Here is a 13,806-nt window from a genome sequence, read left to right on the forward strand (position 1 = left end):
AGGCCGGGCGCGGTGGCTCACGCTTGTAATCCCAGCACTTTGGGAGGCCGAGGCGGGCGGATCACGAGGTCAGGAGATCGAGACCACAGTGAAACCCCGTCTCTATTAAAAATACAAAAAATTAGCTGGGCGTGGTGGCGGGCGCCTGTAGTCCCAGCTACTCGGAGAGGCTGAGGCAGGAGAATGGCGTGAACCCGGGAGGCGGAGCTTGCAGTGAGCCGAGATCGCGCCACTGCACTCCAGCCTGGGCGACAGAGCAAGACTCCGTCTCAAAAAAAAAAATTAAAAAAAAAAAATTATACAATACTATAGGCCTGCCACTTAGATACAAGACGGCTCATGGGGATACCAGACCCCCATTTACATGCTCAACCGAATCATATGGTTGCAAGCTGTTTTAGAAATCTTTACTAATAAAACCGGTCAAATCTTGACTATTCTGGCCCGGCAAGAAACTCAGATAAGAAATGCTATCTATCAAAATAGATTGGCTCTCGACTACTTGCTAGCAGCTGAAAGAGAGGTCTATAAGAAATTTAACCTTACAGCTTTTCCACCCGCTCCCCCCTCCCCCCAAGAGCTGCTCCGGCTGCACCGCGCTCGCTCTGAGTTTCAGGCTCCTGCTAAGCTAGCGCCGCCGTCGTCTCCCTTCAGTCGCCATCATGATTATCGACCGGGACCTTATCAGCCACGATGAGATGTTCTCCCACATCTACAAGATCTGGGAGACCACGGACGGGCTGTGCCTGGCGGTGGAGGGGAAGCAGATGGTCAGTAGGACAGAAGGTAACATTGATGACTCGCTCATTGGTGGAAATGCCTCCACTGAAGGCCCCGAGGGCGAAGGTACCGAAAGCACAGTAATCAGTGGTGTCGATATTGTCATGAACCATCACCTGCAGGAAACAAGTTTCACAAAGGAAGCCTACAAGGAGTACATCAAAGATTACATGAAATCAATCAAAGGGAAACTTGAAGAACAGAGACCAGAAAGAGTAAAACCTTTTATGACAGGGGCTGCAGAACAAATCAAGCACATCCTTGCTAATTTCAAAAACTACCAGTTCTTTATTGGTGAAAACATGAATCCAGATGGCATGGTTGCTCTATTGGACTACCATGAGGATGGTGTGACCCCACATATGATTTTCTTTAAGGATGGTTTAGAAATGGAAAAATGTTAACAAATTTGGCAATTACTTTGGATCTTTCACCTGTCATCATAACTGGCTTCTGCTTGTTATCCACACAACACCAGGACTTAAGACAAATGGGACTGGTGTCATCTTGAGCTCTTCATTTATTTTGACCATGATTTATTTGGAGTGGAAGCATTGTTTTTAAGAAAAACATGTCATGTAGGTTGTCTAAAAATAAAATGTATTTAAACTCATTTGAAAGAATGCCTTTTAGTTTAATGCATATTTAAACTAAATTCATCCTGTGGTGTTCCTGGATAAGCTAGAGCCTGGTTGTAGGCTACTACTCATCAATTAACTCTACAGTGGAGACTACTTCTGGGACTGGAATATAAAAAAGAATCAAAGGTTTTGATTTTGAGTTGCAATAAAGGGAAAGACCATGCTCATAGCAGTGCCAACATCTGAAGTGTGGAGCTTTACCCATTTCATCACCTACAACTGAAGTAGTTAACTGGAAGAGATTACCAAGAAAATAAAAAGAGACTCATTCAGTAGGAAAAAAAAAAACGTAACCTTACTAATTACTGTCTGCACATAGATAATCAAAGGCAAGTAAAGACATCGTTAGAAATATGACAAAACTGGCACATGTGACCATACAAGTGTAGCACGGATTCAACCCTAAAGCCGTGTTTAGAAGGTGGTTCCTGGCACTAGGAGAATTTAAAACTTTTATAATAGGAGTTATAATAGTAATAGAAACCTGCTTACTGCTCCCTTGTTTGCTACCTGTGCTTCTTCAAATGATAAAAAGCTTCATCGCTACCTTAGTTCACCAAAATGCTTCAGCACAAGTGTACTATATGAATCACTATCAATCTATTGCACAAGAAGACATAAGTAGCAAAAATAAGAGTGAGAACTCCCACTAATAAAAAGTGAGAGTCTCAAAGGAGGGAAATGAGGGAAGAGAGAGACCCTTTCATATTGTTTTATATTGTTTTACACTCAGAAATGGAAAGAGAAGCGAAACTAAAGGCAGGTAGCCCGATGCCTAGGAACCAGACCCAAAATCAGGCCTGGGCCTGCGTGACCTAAGCTGGGTAGTTAAAGATCAACCCCTGACCTAGCAACAGTTGTTGTCTATAGATTCCAAACATTGTATGGAAGGACATTGTGAAACCTCCCATTCTGTTCTGTTTCGCTCTGACCACTGGTGCTCGCAGCCCCTGTCATGTACCCCCTGGCTTGCTCAATCGATCACGACCCTCTCACGCAGACCCCTTTAGAGTTGTGAGCCCTTAAAAGGGACAGAAGTTGAGCACCTGACGAGCTCGGATTTTAAGACACTAGCCTGCCGATGCTCCCAGCTGATTAAAGCCACTCCTTTCACTATCTCGGTGTCTGAGGGGTTTTGTCCACAGCTCGTCCTGCTACAATATTTGACATTGCTTCCTGTATAATTTTTGCACCAAATAAGCCAAATTATGTCATTTTTGGATTTTAGAGAACCTAATATCTTAAAGAATTAATTAGGTCAGAAATAGACATAGTTTATAATTTGATTTTGGAAAGTTTGTCAAGTATCAAAGGTTTAAAACACTTGTTATCACAAAATAGGATCGCAGGTCATTGTAAAATAGTCATTCATTTAACCAAAATAATAACTCAAGGATTTAAAAAAAAAAAAAAAAAGGTGAAAACCTTCATTCTTTGAGAGAGGAAGCTTAATTTTCCAAACAATAAGCCCTAATAAAAACAGAATGAAGCCAATTAAATTTGTTTTTCAAAATTTTATAAACAACCTATAAAATTTTAAACTTGACCATAAGATGTAACTTCCATAAGCCTTTTATAATGCTTTGAGAAAACCTTGTTAATCTGACACAGGGGCCCATATGCTGGTCTTGCATCAGTGTGCCTTTGACATTAATGATTAATTTATAGAGAAACTGAACTTATTTTATCTTTCAAAGTTGGCCCTTAACAATTTCTTTGTTTTTTAAACAAAGATATTTCTAAGTGTCTAAACTACACTCTCCCCCAAAAACCCAAGAGTAGCCTCTGTTGCTATAACTATTTTAGTCAAAGCATCAGCTGAAAACAGAAATCAGTCAACTGAGGGAAAAAACAAAAACAAACAAACAAAAACTTTGGCTTAAAAAAAAAAAAAAAGACAAGGTCCTAGGAGAGAAAAACAAAAAACAAAAACATGAAGGCCAGATGGGAGTGGTGGCTCACGCCTATAATCCCAGCACTTTGGGAGGCAGAGGCGGGCGGATCATGAGGTCAGGAGATTCAGACCATCCTGGACCAACGTAGTGAAACCCCATCTCTACTAAAAATATGAAAATCAGCTGGGTGTGGTAGCATGTGCCTATAATTCCAGCAACTTGGGAGGCTGAGGCAGGAGAATCGCAGTGAGCCGAGATCGCACCACTGCACTCCAGCCTGGTGACAGAGTGAGACTCCATCTCAAAAAACAAAACAAAACAAAACAAAACCATTAAGACCTTTGAAATACAAACATGCACATATACACACATATACACACACACACATCTAGGATGTTAGCCTTTTAATTAAGGTGGCTTTTAACCATTGAGCTCCTTAAAAAAAAAAATTCTTCTAAATCTCATTACCATATTTTAGCTAGGATAAATTGCTGCTGTTTTAGAAGTACCAAGTATCAAACCAAAAAGGGTTTGATTTAGAAACTAAGCCCAGGCTGTCATGGTGAAAAAAAAAGCAAGACCTTAGCTATGGAACTGCAGCATGGGGAGACAGCCATTGCTCTTTCAGTGTGGCCTGGCTAGCAAAAAGGTGGCTTTGTCATGTAGATAAAGCCCCTTAGATAGTCAAAATAAAAAATCTTTCCTTTTTTTTTTTTCTTTTGCTGGCCATTTTTCTCCCCCCACCACACCACCTTTTTGTGTGTGTTGGGGGGAATTTAGCCACTTTGGAGCCCTTGTTACCCATAATTTGGAAGCTTCCTTCGGATTTGATCAAGTCGGATAAAGTTAGTCAAACCCAATGGGCAAAAGACCGAAACAACAACAAAAATAGAAACAAACAACAAAAAAAAAGTTAAGCAAAACAAATGATTGCAAAACTTACATGATTACTGAGCATTCTAATGGTAAGGAGAAATTAAGGCCAGCTGGTTAACTTTAGACAAGACAAAACCCCAAGTCAGCCACTTACCTAGGGATGGGTCTCAGGCTGAAGACTGCTCTCTGCCATCCTAGAAGCAGGAAAAAACTCATCTTCCCTGTTGGAAGTGAGCTCAAACTCCATCGTCATGGAAGTAGGAAGTCTTGCCTTCTTTGTTGGAAGCAAGTAAAACTTCAAAAAAAGGGAGCTGTACAGCAAAATAAACTTTAGATCTCGACCAAATTTTGTGAGATCAGGGATTGTCTGGAGGGGGTGTTCCCAGACCTCAGCAAAATGTCTTACTGGTTTGAGCCATAAACATAGCTCATGCTGGTACCAAGCACCAATAGGAGGGTTGTCAAAGGTCAAGAGCACCTCCACTCAGAATCCCTCGTGGTTACCAAAATGCGAACCCCAAAATCTGAGACAGGTCTCAGTTAATTTAGAAAGTTTACTTTGCCGGCAGGGGGCGGTGGCTCACACCTGTAATCCCAGCACTTTGGGGGGCCGAGGCGGGCGGATCATGAGGTCAGCAGATAGAGACCATCCTGGCTAACACGGTGAAACCCCGTCTCTACTAAAAATACAAAACAATTAGTTGGGCGTGGGGGCGGGCGCCTGTAGTCCCAGCTGCTGGGGAGACTGAGGCAGGAGAATGGTGTGAACATGGGAGGAGGAGCTTGAAGTGAGCCGAGATCACCCCACTGCACTCCAGCCTGGGAGACAGAGCGAGACTCTGTCTCAGAAAAAAAAAAAAAAGAAAGTTTACTTTGCCAAAGTTGAGGACACGCGCCTGTGACACAGCCTCAGTAAGTCCTGAGGACATGTGCCCAAGGCGGTCAGGGCACAGCTTGGTTTTTACACAGTTTAGGGAGACCTGAAACATCCATCAATATATGTAAGAAGTACATTGGTTCCATCCAGAAAGGTGGAGACAACTCAAAGCAGGGAAGGGGCTTCCAGGTCACAGGGAGGTGGGAGACAAAGAGTTGCAGTCTTTTGAGTTTCTGATAAGCCTTTCCAAAGGAGGTAATCAGATATGCATCTATCTCAGTGAGCAGAGGGATGACTTTGAATAGAGTGGGAGGCAGATTTGCCCTGAGCAGTTTCCAGCTTGACTTTTGCCTTTAGCTTAGTAATTTGGGGGTCCCAAAATGTTCCTTTCACAGATGAATTCCACTGTGACTATTTTTTTTCTTTTGTCTCTTGTGCTTTTGGTGCTGGCTAGGAAGGCTTAGCCTAATCCAAGATCATGAAGATGTACACTTTTATTTTTTCCTAAGAGTTTAGTTCCTATAAAACTACATAAAAATATAGTTTTAACTCTTATATTTAGGTTTATGATCTATTTGGAGTTAAATTTCTGTATGGTGCACTTTGAATGTGCATATTCAGTTGTTACAGCACCATTATTGAAAAGACAATTCTCGCCGGGCCTGGTGGCTCACTCCTGTAATTCCAGTGCTTTGAGAGGCTGAGGCAGGTGAATAATCTGAGGTCAGGAGTTTGAGACCAGCCTGGCCAACATGTTGAAACCCCATCTCTACAAAAAATAAAAAAATTAGCTGGGTGTGGTAGTGCACGCCTGTAATTCCAGCTACTCGTGAGGCTGAGGCCTGAGAATTGCTTGAACCTGGGAGGCAGAGGTCGCAGTGAGCTGAGATCCTGCCAGTGCGCTCCAGCCTGAGTGACAGAGGGAGACTCTCTCAAAAAGAAAGAAAGAGAAAAAAAGAAAAGACAATTCTTCCCTCACATTAAATTGTTTTGGGATTTATGTGAAAAATAAATCGAAGGCTGGGTGCTCTGACTAATGCCTGTAATCCCAGCACATTGGGAGGCCAAGACTGGAGGAACACTTTAGCCCAGGAGTTCAAGTCCAACCTGGGCAACATAGTGAGACTCTGCTATGTATATTAAACATACATATAAGGGTTTGTTTCTGGGCTTTTAATTCTATTCCAATGGACTATATGCCGGACTGTGTGACAGTATAAAAAATGTCCTAATATTTGTAGTTTTGTAGTAAGTTTTGAAAGTGTGAGTTCTCCATCTTTGTGGTATTTTTAAAAATTGTTTTACTTTTCTTGGTTCCTTGCATTTCTATATAAATTTTATTATTGGCTCATCAATTTTCACGAAAAGAAAAGCCAGATGAGATTTTTGACAGGATTGCATTGAACCTATAGATTTGGGGAATGCTGTCATCTTAATATGGTCATTCAATCCATGAACATGAGATGTCTTTCCATTTATTTAAATTTTCTCTAATTTCTTTTAACAATGTTGTGTAGTGTTCAGAATATGAATTTTGCATTTCTTTTGTTAAATTTATTTTTAAGTATTTTATTTTTTTTGATGCTACTGTAAGTACAATTATTTTTTGAATTTCCTTTTCAGATTGTTCATTTGCTGGTGTATAGAAGTACAATTGATTTTTGGATATTGATCTTGTATTCTGCTATCTCGCTAAATTTATTTACTGGACTTAATAGTTTTTTTAGTGATTACTTAGGATTTTCTATATACAAGACTATGATATAGTAGAGATGGTTTTACTTCTTTTTCAATATAGATCCTGTTTTTTCTTTTTCTTGTCTAGTTGCTCTGGCAAGAGACTCCAATACAATATTGAATTGAAGTAGTGAAAGCAGACATCCTTGTCTTGCTCCTGATTTTAGGAGGAAAGCATTCCATTATGTTTTTCACCATTAGGTATGATGCGAGTTTTTCTTAGATGATCTTTTTCAGATTAAGGAAGTTCCCTTCTGTTGCTAATTTGTTCAGTATATTTACCATGGAAAGATGTTAGGTGGCACAAATATGGCTCACTGCATCCTCAATCTCCTGCCTTCCAAGTAGCTAGGACCACAGTGTATGCCACCACGCCCAGCTAATTTTTCAATTTTTAGTAGAGACAAAGTCTTGTCATGTTGCACAGGTCTGAGTTAGTTTTGATAATTGGTATCTTTCTAGGAATCAGTCAGTTTAAACTAGTTTATCGAACTTGTTGGGACACAGTTTTCATAATACTCTCTAATAACCTTTTAAGTTTTGTAAGATTGGTAGTGATTTCCCAACTTTCATTCCTGATTTTATAAATTTGAGTCTTCTCTCTTTTTCTCTTGTTAGTCTAGCTAAAGTTTTGTCAATTGTGCTGATCTGTTCAAAGAACAAGCTTTTTTGGGTTTCATCGCTTTTCTCTATTGCCTTTCTATTCTCTGTATTATTTATTTCTGCTCTAATCTTTATCAACCCCTTTCTTCCCCTTCTTTTAGGTTTAGTTTGCTCTTCTTGCTTTTCTTTAAGGTAGAACATTAGGCTACTGAGTTGGGATTTTTGGGCATTTACATCTCTAAGCTTCCTGCTAAGCACTGCTTTAGCTTTATCTCCTAAAGTTTTGGTATGTTGTGGTTCCATTTTCATTCATCTGCAGGTATTTTCTAATTTCCCTTTTGATTTCTTGTTTGCCCATTGATGATTTAGGAGTGTGTTTGATTTTCACATGTTTGCGTATGTTATAAATTTCTTTCAGGTATTGTCTTTCCAGCTTCCAGAGGCTGCCACATTCTTGGGCTCATGCGCTCTCCTGTCTACAAAACCAGCAATCACATCACTAGAACTTCTGCTATCATTACATCTCCTTCTCTGATGCTCTTGCCCCTTTCTTTCCCTCATAAGGAGACATGATTACATTGGGCCAACCGGGATAATCCAGAACAATCTTCCCATCTCAAAATCTTTAACTTAATCACATCTGTGAAGTCTCTTTTGCCATGTAAGGTAACATATTCACAGGTTCTGAGAATTATGATGTGGACATCTTTGATCAGTTATACTTCTGCCTACCCTATCTTCTTTTCCTTCTTTACTGTGAAATACAACACACGAGAGCTGAGGCTGATCCCTGTAGACAGCTCTCCCAGAGAAAGCACTGGTCTTCTGCAGACCTCCAAGAACACCGGCTGTAGGGTAGGCTGAATGAAGCCAATCAATGCTGGTAGAACTCACTACCGGATAGATGTAGAGTTGCAACTGCAAGGATTTGCCTGTAGTTCCTGGTTATGCAGGTAGGGGGATGGTGCTCCCCCAGCCATAAACACTGAGGTGCTGGAATTGGGCTGGAAACCCAGGGTCTCTCTTTTCAGCTTATAATTGACTCCCAGCTACTGATCATGACAGAGAGGAGCTGGGTCTTCTCCCATTCATGCAGCCTAAAAGCCCCAGAGCCCAAGGACCAATGCCCCACTCTAGGTGTCTGTTTTCCACTCTGTTAGATCACTGTGCACTGCCCCAGAACATGATGGATGGTGGCACCCCTTTCTGCTGTCCTGATGTGGGTATTGGCTTGTCATTCTCCTTATTTTGTCATTCTCCCGACAGTACACATGTTGAGAATGCAGGAAACATAATGTAATGGTGGACAGATCATTATAAGGTGAACCTCTCTGTAACCCTTGAACAAGCCACAAAAAAGAATGCTCCAGGCCCCAGAAGTTTCCCCCTGCTTCTTCCCAGTCACATCACCTACTCTCCCTTCTACAGGAAACCACAGCCTGGCTTTATGGTTATTACCTGATTGCGTCTTTTTGTGGTTTCACCACCATCTTGTGTATCCCTTGACATCGTGTTTTAGTTTTTCCTGGTTTTGAACTTTATAGGGATGGAATCACACAGTATGTATTATTTTTTGTCTGGATTCTTTGGCTCATTTTTTTTAAAAAGGTTAACTCATGTGTGTGTGTGTGTGCGCGCACGTGTGTGTAGCTACGGTTTGTTCATTTTTATTTGCTGTACATTCATTTGCTGTATAAATACACCATGACTTATCTATCTATTGTGCTGTTGATGGACATTTGGGTTGGTTTTGTCTATCACCAATAATGCTGCCCAAAACATTCTTGTATGTGTCTCAGTTTTCTAGTCTACTATTTAATATTATTGGAAACCAGGCCTCTGTTTTTATAATGATTGCTGTTATCGTTGCCAAAGACTCCTTTTAGTTATTGCTTCCTCAGCGCTTTAGGATATTGCAAAAGAAAGCAGTCAGCTTGGCCCAAAGAAACCTGGGAAACACTGATGATTTCATCGTGGCCGCTTTGAAGGCAGGATTGTTTTTCTCTTGTTTACCATTAGATCCTCAGTACCTACCAGACATCGTTTGTTGCATGAATGAATTATGGAAGTGGGCTTTGTACCATATCAAGCCAAGCTAAAGCAGTAAACCTTTCCTGAAGTTTCTATAGGTAAGACCTATATTTCCTTACTATAATATTCTCTCCTAATTAACCCACTGTCTTTACTATACCACATGCTCAGCAGAGTCACGATAAAGTGAGCCAGAGTGGGGAGTTTTTGATGCTTCTAATCTGAGTCTATATTGGCTTTTGGAATTTTTTCATTAATCATCCTAATAATGACTAGGAACATTCCAAGCTGTGGACTTGGGCTTTCTGTATGACACTTGAAATCCACATGGCCAGCCAGGTGTGGTGGCTCACGCCCGTAATCCCAGCACTTTGGGAGGCCAAGGCAGGCAGATCATGAGGTCAGGAGATCAAGACCATCCTGGCTAACATGGTGAAACCCCATCTCTACTAAAAATACAAAAAAATTAGCTGGGCGTGGTGGCGGGCGCCTGTAGTCCCAGCTACTTGAGAGGCTGAGGCAGGAGAATGGTGTGAACCCAGGAGGCGGAGCTTGCAGTGAGCCGAGATGGCGCCACTGCACTCCAGCTTGGGCGACAGAGCAAGACAAGGAGGGCTCACTGAGCACCGTCTCAGCATCCGGACACCATAGCGGCCCTTCGCTCCACGTGGAAAACCACACTTCTCAAACCCTCACTCAACACTTCCTTCCCCAAAGCCAGAAGATGCACAAGGAGGAGCACGAGGTGACTGTGATGGGGGCACCCCCCAGCACCATCTTTCTAAGGTCCACCGTGATCAACATCCACAGTGAGACCTCTGTGCCCGACCATGTCGTCTGGTCCCTGTTCAACACCCTCTTCTTGAACTGGTGCTGTCTGGGCTTCATAGCATTAGCCTACTCCGTGAAGTCTAGGGACAGGAAGATGGTTGGTGACGTGACCGGGGCCCAGGCCTATGCCTCCACTGCCAAGTGCCTGAACATCTGGGCCCTGATTCTGGGCATCCTCATGACCACTGGATTCATCCTGTTACTGGTGTTTGGCTCTGTGACAGTCTACCATATTATGTTACAGATAATACAGGGAAAACGGGGTTACTAGTAGCTGCCCATAGCCTGCAACCTTAGTACTCCACTGTGCAATGCTGGCCCTGCATGCTGGGGCTGTTTGCCCTGCCCCTTTGGTCCTGCCCCTAGATACAGCAGTTTATGCCCACACACCTGTCTACAGTGTCATTCAATAAAGTGCACGTGCTTGTGTGAAAGAAAAAAAGAAAAAAGAAAAAAAGAAAAGAAAAGAAAAAAGAAAAAAAAAAGAGAAAAGAAAAAAAGAAGAAAAAAAAAAAGGAAATCCACATGGCCTTCCTCAAGGAGTATCAAAACCCTAAGGTACACACTTTCCTATATATATGATTAGGGAAAGCTGGTCCTTTTTTCATTATTCTCAAATATTAAAACAAATTGTAAAAACTTCGAACTGGAAGAGAACCTCTAGAAGCTGTGCATTTGGATTTGGAAAAATGAAGGATGTGAGAGAAAACATTTGTCATCATGATGGCTTTTAATGAGAGGAACTAATTGGGTGGAAGATGGACTTTTAGGTCTCAAACACTAATTATTCATGCAGCAAAAGGAAGGGAACAAGGCCTAAATTAGGCACATGTACAAATTCTCTCTTCTTTTAACTGAGTATCTAGCATAATCACCCTAAGTCTAATTGGGCATTTCCTTTTAAAACTTCTCTTAATAGCTGCCCTGGTACCAGAGTGAGCTCCCCATTCAAAATATGCTTTTCAGCCTTTCTCAGCAAGAATAGAATCTTTCTCTTGACTCCACACCAAAAGTTATTTTTCCTCCCTCTGAATCTCTATATCACTAGGTTCCAACCTCCCACATAACCTTCATCACTTTCCACCTTGTATATTTATTTATTTATACATTTATGTATCTGTATATTTTATACACTTGATTCTAAGATCATAGGGAGAAGAACGCTCCCAAATTTGTTTTGCAAATGTAAGAGTCTTGCATATAATAGATGTTCAGTCATAATTCATATGTATCAATATTACAGCTTGTGGTGAGCAAACAACACTAAAAGAGATAATCGTGGGGAAGATGCTGATGAGGCCAAGTGGGGTGAGCATTACTAAATGTATTGGTTCCCCATTTTGATTACTGAGAGACAAACAAAAACATTTTCTCTCCTCCTTTTCCTTCTTCTTCTTTTTTTGAGACAGAGTCTTGCTCTGTCACCCAAGCTGGAGTGCAGTGGTGCCATCTTGGCTCCCTGCAACCTCCGCCTCCCAGGTTCAAACGATTCTCTGGTCTCAGCTTCCCTAGTAGCTGGGATTGCGGGTGTGCGCCACTATACCCAGCTAAGTTTTGTATTTTTAGTAGAGATGGGTTTCACCATGTTGGCCAGGCTGGTCTCAAATTCCTGGCCTCAAGTGATCCACCCGCCTTGGCCTCCCAAAATGCTGAGATTACAGGCATGAGCCACCACGCCCGGCCAAGAAAAACATTCTCACACTGTCAAAGGCTCAAGTGACTTATCCAAAGCAAAATAATTTATTTGAAGTTTTATGTTTGTCTTTTACATATACACATACATATATGTAGTTACATATATATTTTTATTCTTTTATAAAGAAAAATTATTTATATGGTAACAATTGTGGAGTTTGGTTATAAAGACATGTTCTCCACTCAAGAGTATTTATTTTCCTTTGTTAGAAGTTTTAATGTAAAATCAGCCAAGATTCCTTTTGTTAAAGCCAACAAGTGTTTTTAGCACATCTTTCAGATGAATTAGTTTCCTGTTGTGTTTCACAGGCCAATCAAAGATGGGCTGGGATGGTCTCAAATTGACCCCTCTACCTACGGTGTTTCTGCTCTGTGCTTATAAAGATTGAACTTCTGTATTCTCATTCCACATCCATGAACACACACAACTCCAGCTGCTATTCAATAGATGAACTCTGATAAATGTAAGTTTTCTAGTACATTGATGGAATTTCTATAGCAGGATGTATTGAGCCTGTTTTTTATAAATTAGTTGACAATACAGTATTCTGTTTAACTGTACCCTTTGAAGGGAACATGAAAAGAGGGCAGTTCTACAGAAAAGCCCCCCACCCCAACCATTTCCTCAACCCTCTACACACTTATAAAGGGCATTGTCTTTGCCACTGCTGTTCATTCTCTGAGGCTTGGGTTCAAAGGCACCTCAGAAATCTTACAGTAGAGAGGCAAAATGCAGGCCTACACTCTTTTGCCCCTTCAACAGTGGACGTGTATTAAATGTTCTCAGACCTCTTCTCTATATGTTAAAGACCAACACAATCCCTAAATTGATGAGGGTAAGAGATTGGCAAATCTGCTCTATGTTACTGACTGCCCTATTCCTTCCCATTTTCCTCACCATGGCTTGGGATAAATTATCCAGCATCCTAAGGGTTACTCTCAGGTGTCTCTGCACAGGCACTGTGCAAATATCAATTCATGCCCCCCACTCCTTGATGACAGATTCATCTAAGACCATTTAAACAATCCCTTAAATTGCTGGTGTTAAGAAAGAAAGGGAACTTCAACATTGCTGGAAGGAATTTAAAATGTTACAGTCACTGTAGAAAATAATTTGGTAGTTCTTCAAAAAGTTAAACACAGAATTAGCATAGGACTCAATGAATCCACTCCAATATAGACCCATGAGTACTGAAAATATATTATCTTACAAGAATTAGCCAGGTGTGGTGGTGTGTGCCTGTAGACCCAGCTACTCGGGAGGCTGAGGTGGAAGGACTGCTTAAGCCCAGGAGGTCAAGGCTGCAGTGAACTGTGATTGTGCCACTGCACTCCAGCCTGGGCAACAGAATAAGGCCTGACTCAAAAAAAAAAAAAAGAAAAGAAAAGAAAAAGAAAATATGTACATGAGTATTCATAGTAGTATTATTAATAATAGCCAGAACAAAGTTCATCAACTGACGACTAGATAAACAAAATGTGGCCTATCCATCCAATGAAATATTATTCAGCTATTAAAAAGGAATGTACTATTATATGTTGTATGTTCAGGGATGAAACATGGAAACATTATGCTAAATAAAAGTCAAACACAAAAAGCCACATGTTGTGTCATTCCATTTATATGAAATGTCCAGAATAGGCAAATCCTCAGAGACAGAAAACAAATTAGTGGTTGCCAGGGGATAAGGGGAGCAGAGCTGGGACTGACTGCTAATAGGTATGAGGTTTCCTTCTGTGGTGATAGAAATATTCTGGAATGAGAAGTGATCGTTGCATAATAGGGTGAATATACTACAAACTAATGGATTGTTGATATGGTTTTGTTGTGTCCCCACGC

At 41.1% G+C, this 13,806-nt stretch overlaps 2 protein-coding genes across 2 annotated transcripts; both read left to right on the top strand.

The window, feature by feature from the left end:
- Positions 1–551: 551 nt before the first annotated feature.
- Positions 552–1,379, top strand: LOC116458022 (translationally-controlled tumor protein-like). The gene has a single exon (XM_032753858.2). It carries the CDS (start codon positions 663–665, stop codon positions 1,182–1,184), a length of 522 nt encoding a protein of 173 aa, XP_032609749.1. The 5' UTR covers positions 552–662; the 3' UTR covers positions 1,185–1,379.
- An 8,657-nt stretch (positions 1,380–10,036) lies between these two features.
- Positions 10,037–11,363, top strand: IFITM1 (interferon induced transmembrane protein 1). The gene has a single exon (XM_032137579.2). It carries the CDS (start codon positions 10,165–10,167, stop codon positions 10,540–10,542), a length of 378 nt encoding a protein of 125 aa, XP_031993470.1. The 5' UTR covers positions 10,037–10,164; the 3' UTR covers positions 10,543–11,363.
- Positions 11,364–13,806: the final 2,443 nt, after the last annotated feature.

This window comes from Hylobates moloch, unplaced genomic scaffold, assembly GCF_009828535.3.
Source record: "Hylobates moloch isolate HMO894 unplaced genomic scaffold, HMol_V3 SCAFFOLD_18, whole genome shotgun sequence".
Lineage (NCBI taxonomy): Eukaryota > Metazoa > Chordata > Mammalia > Primates > Hylobatidae > Hylobates > Hylobates moloch.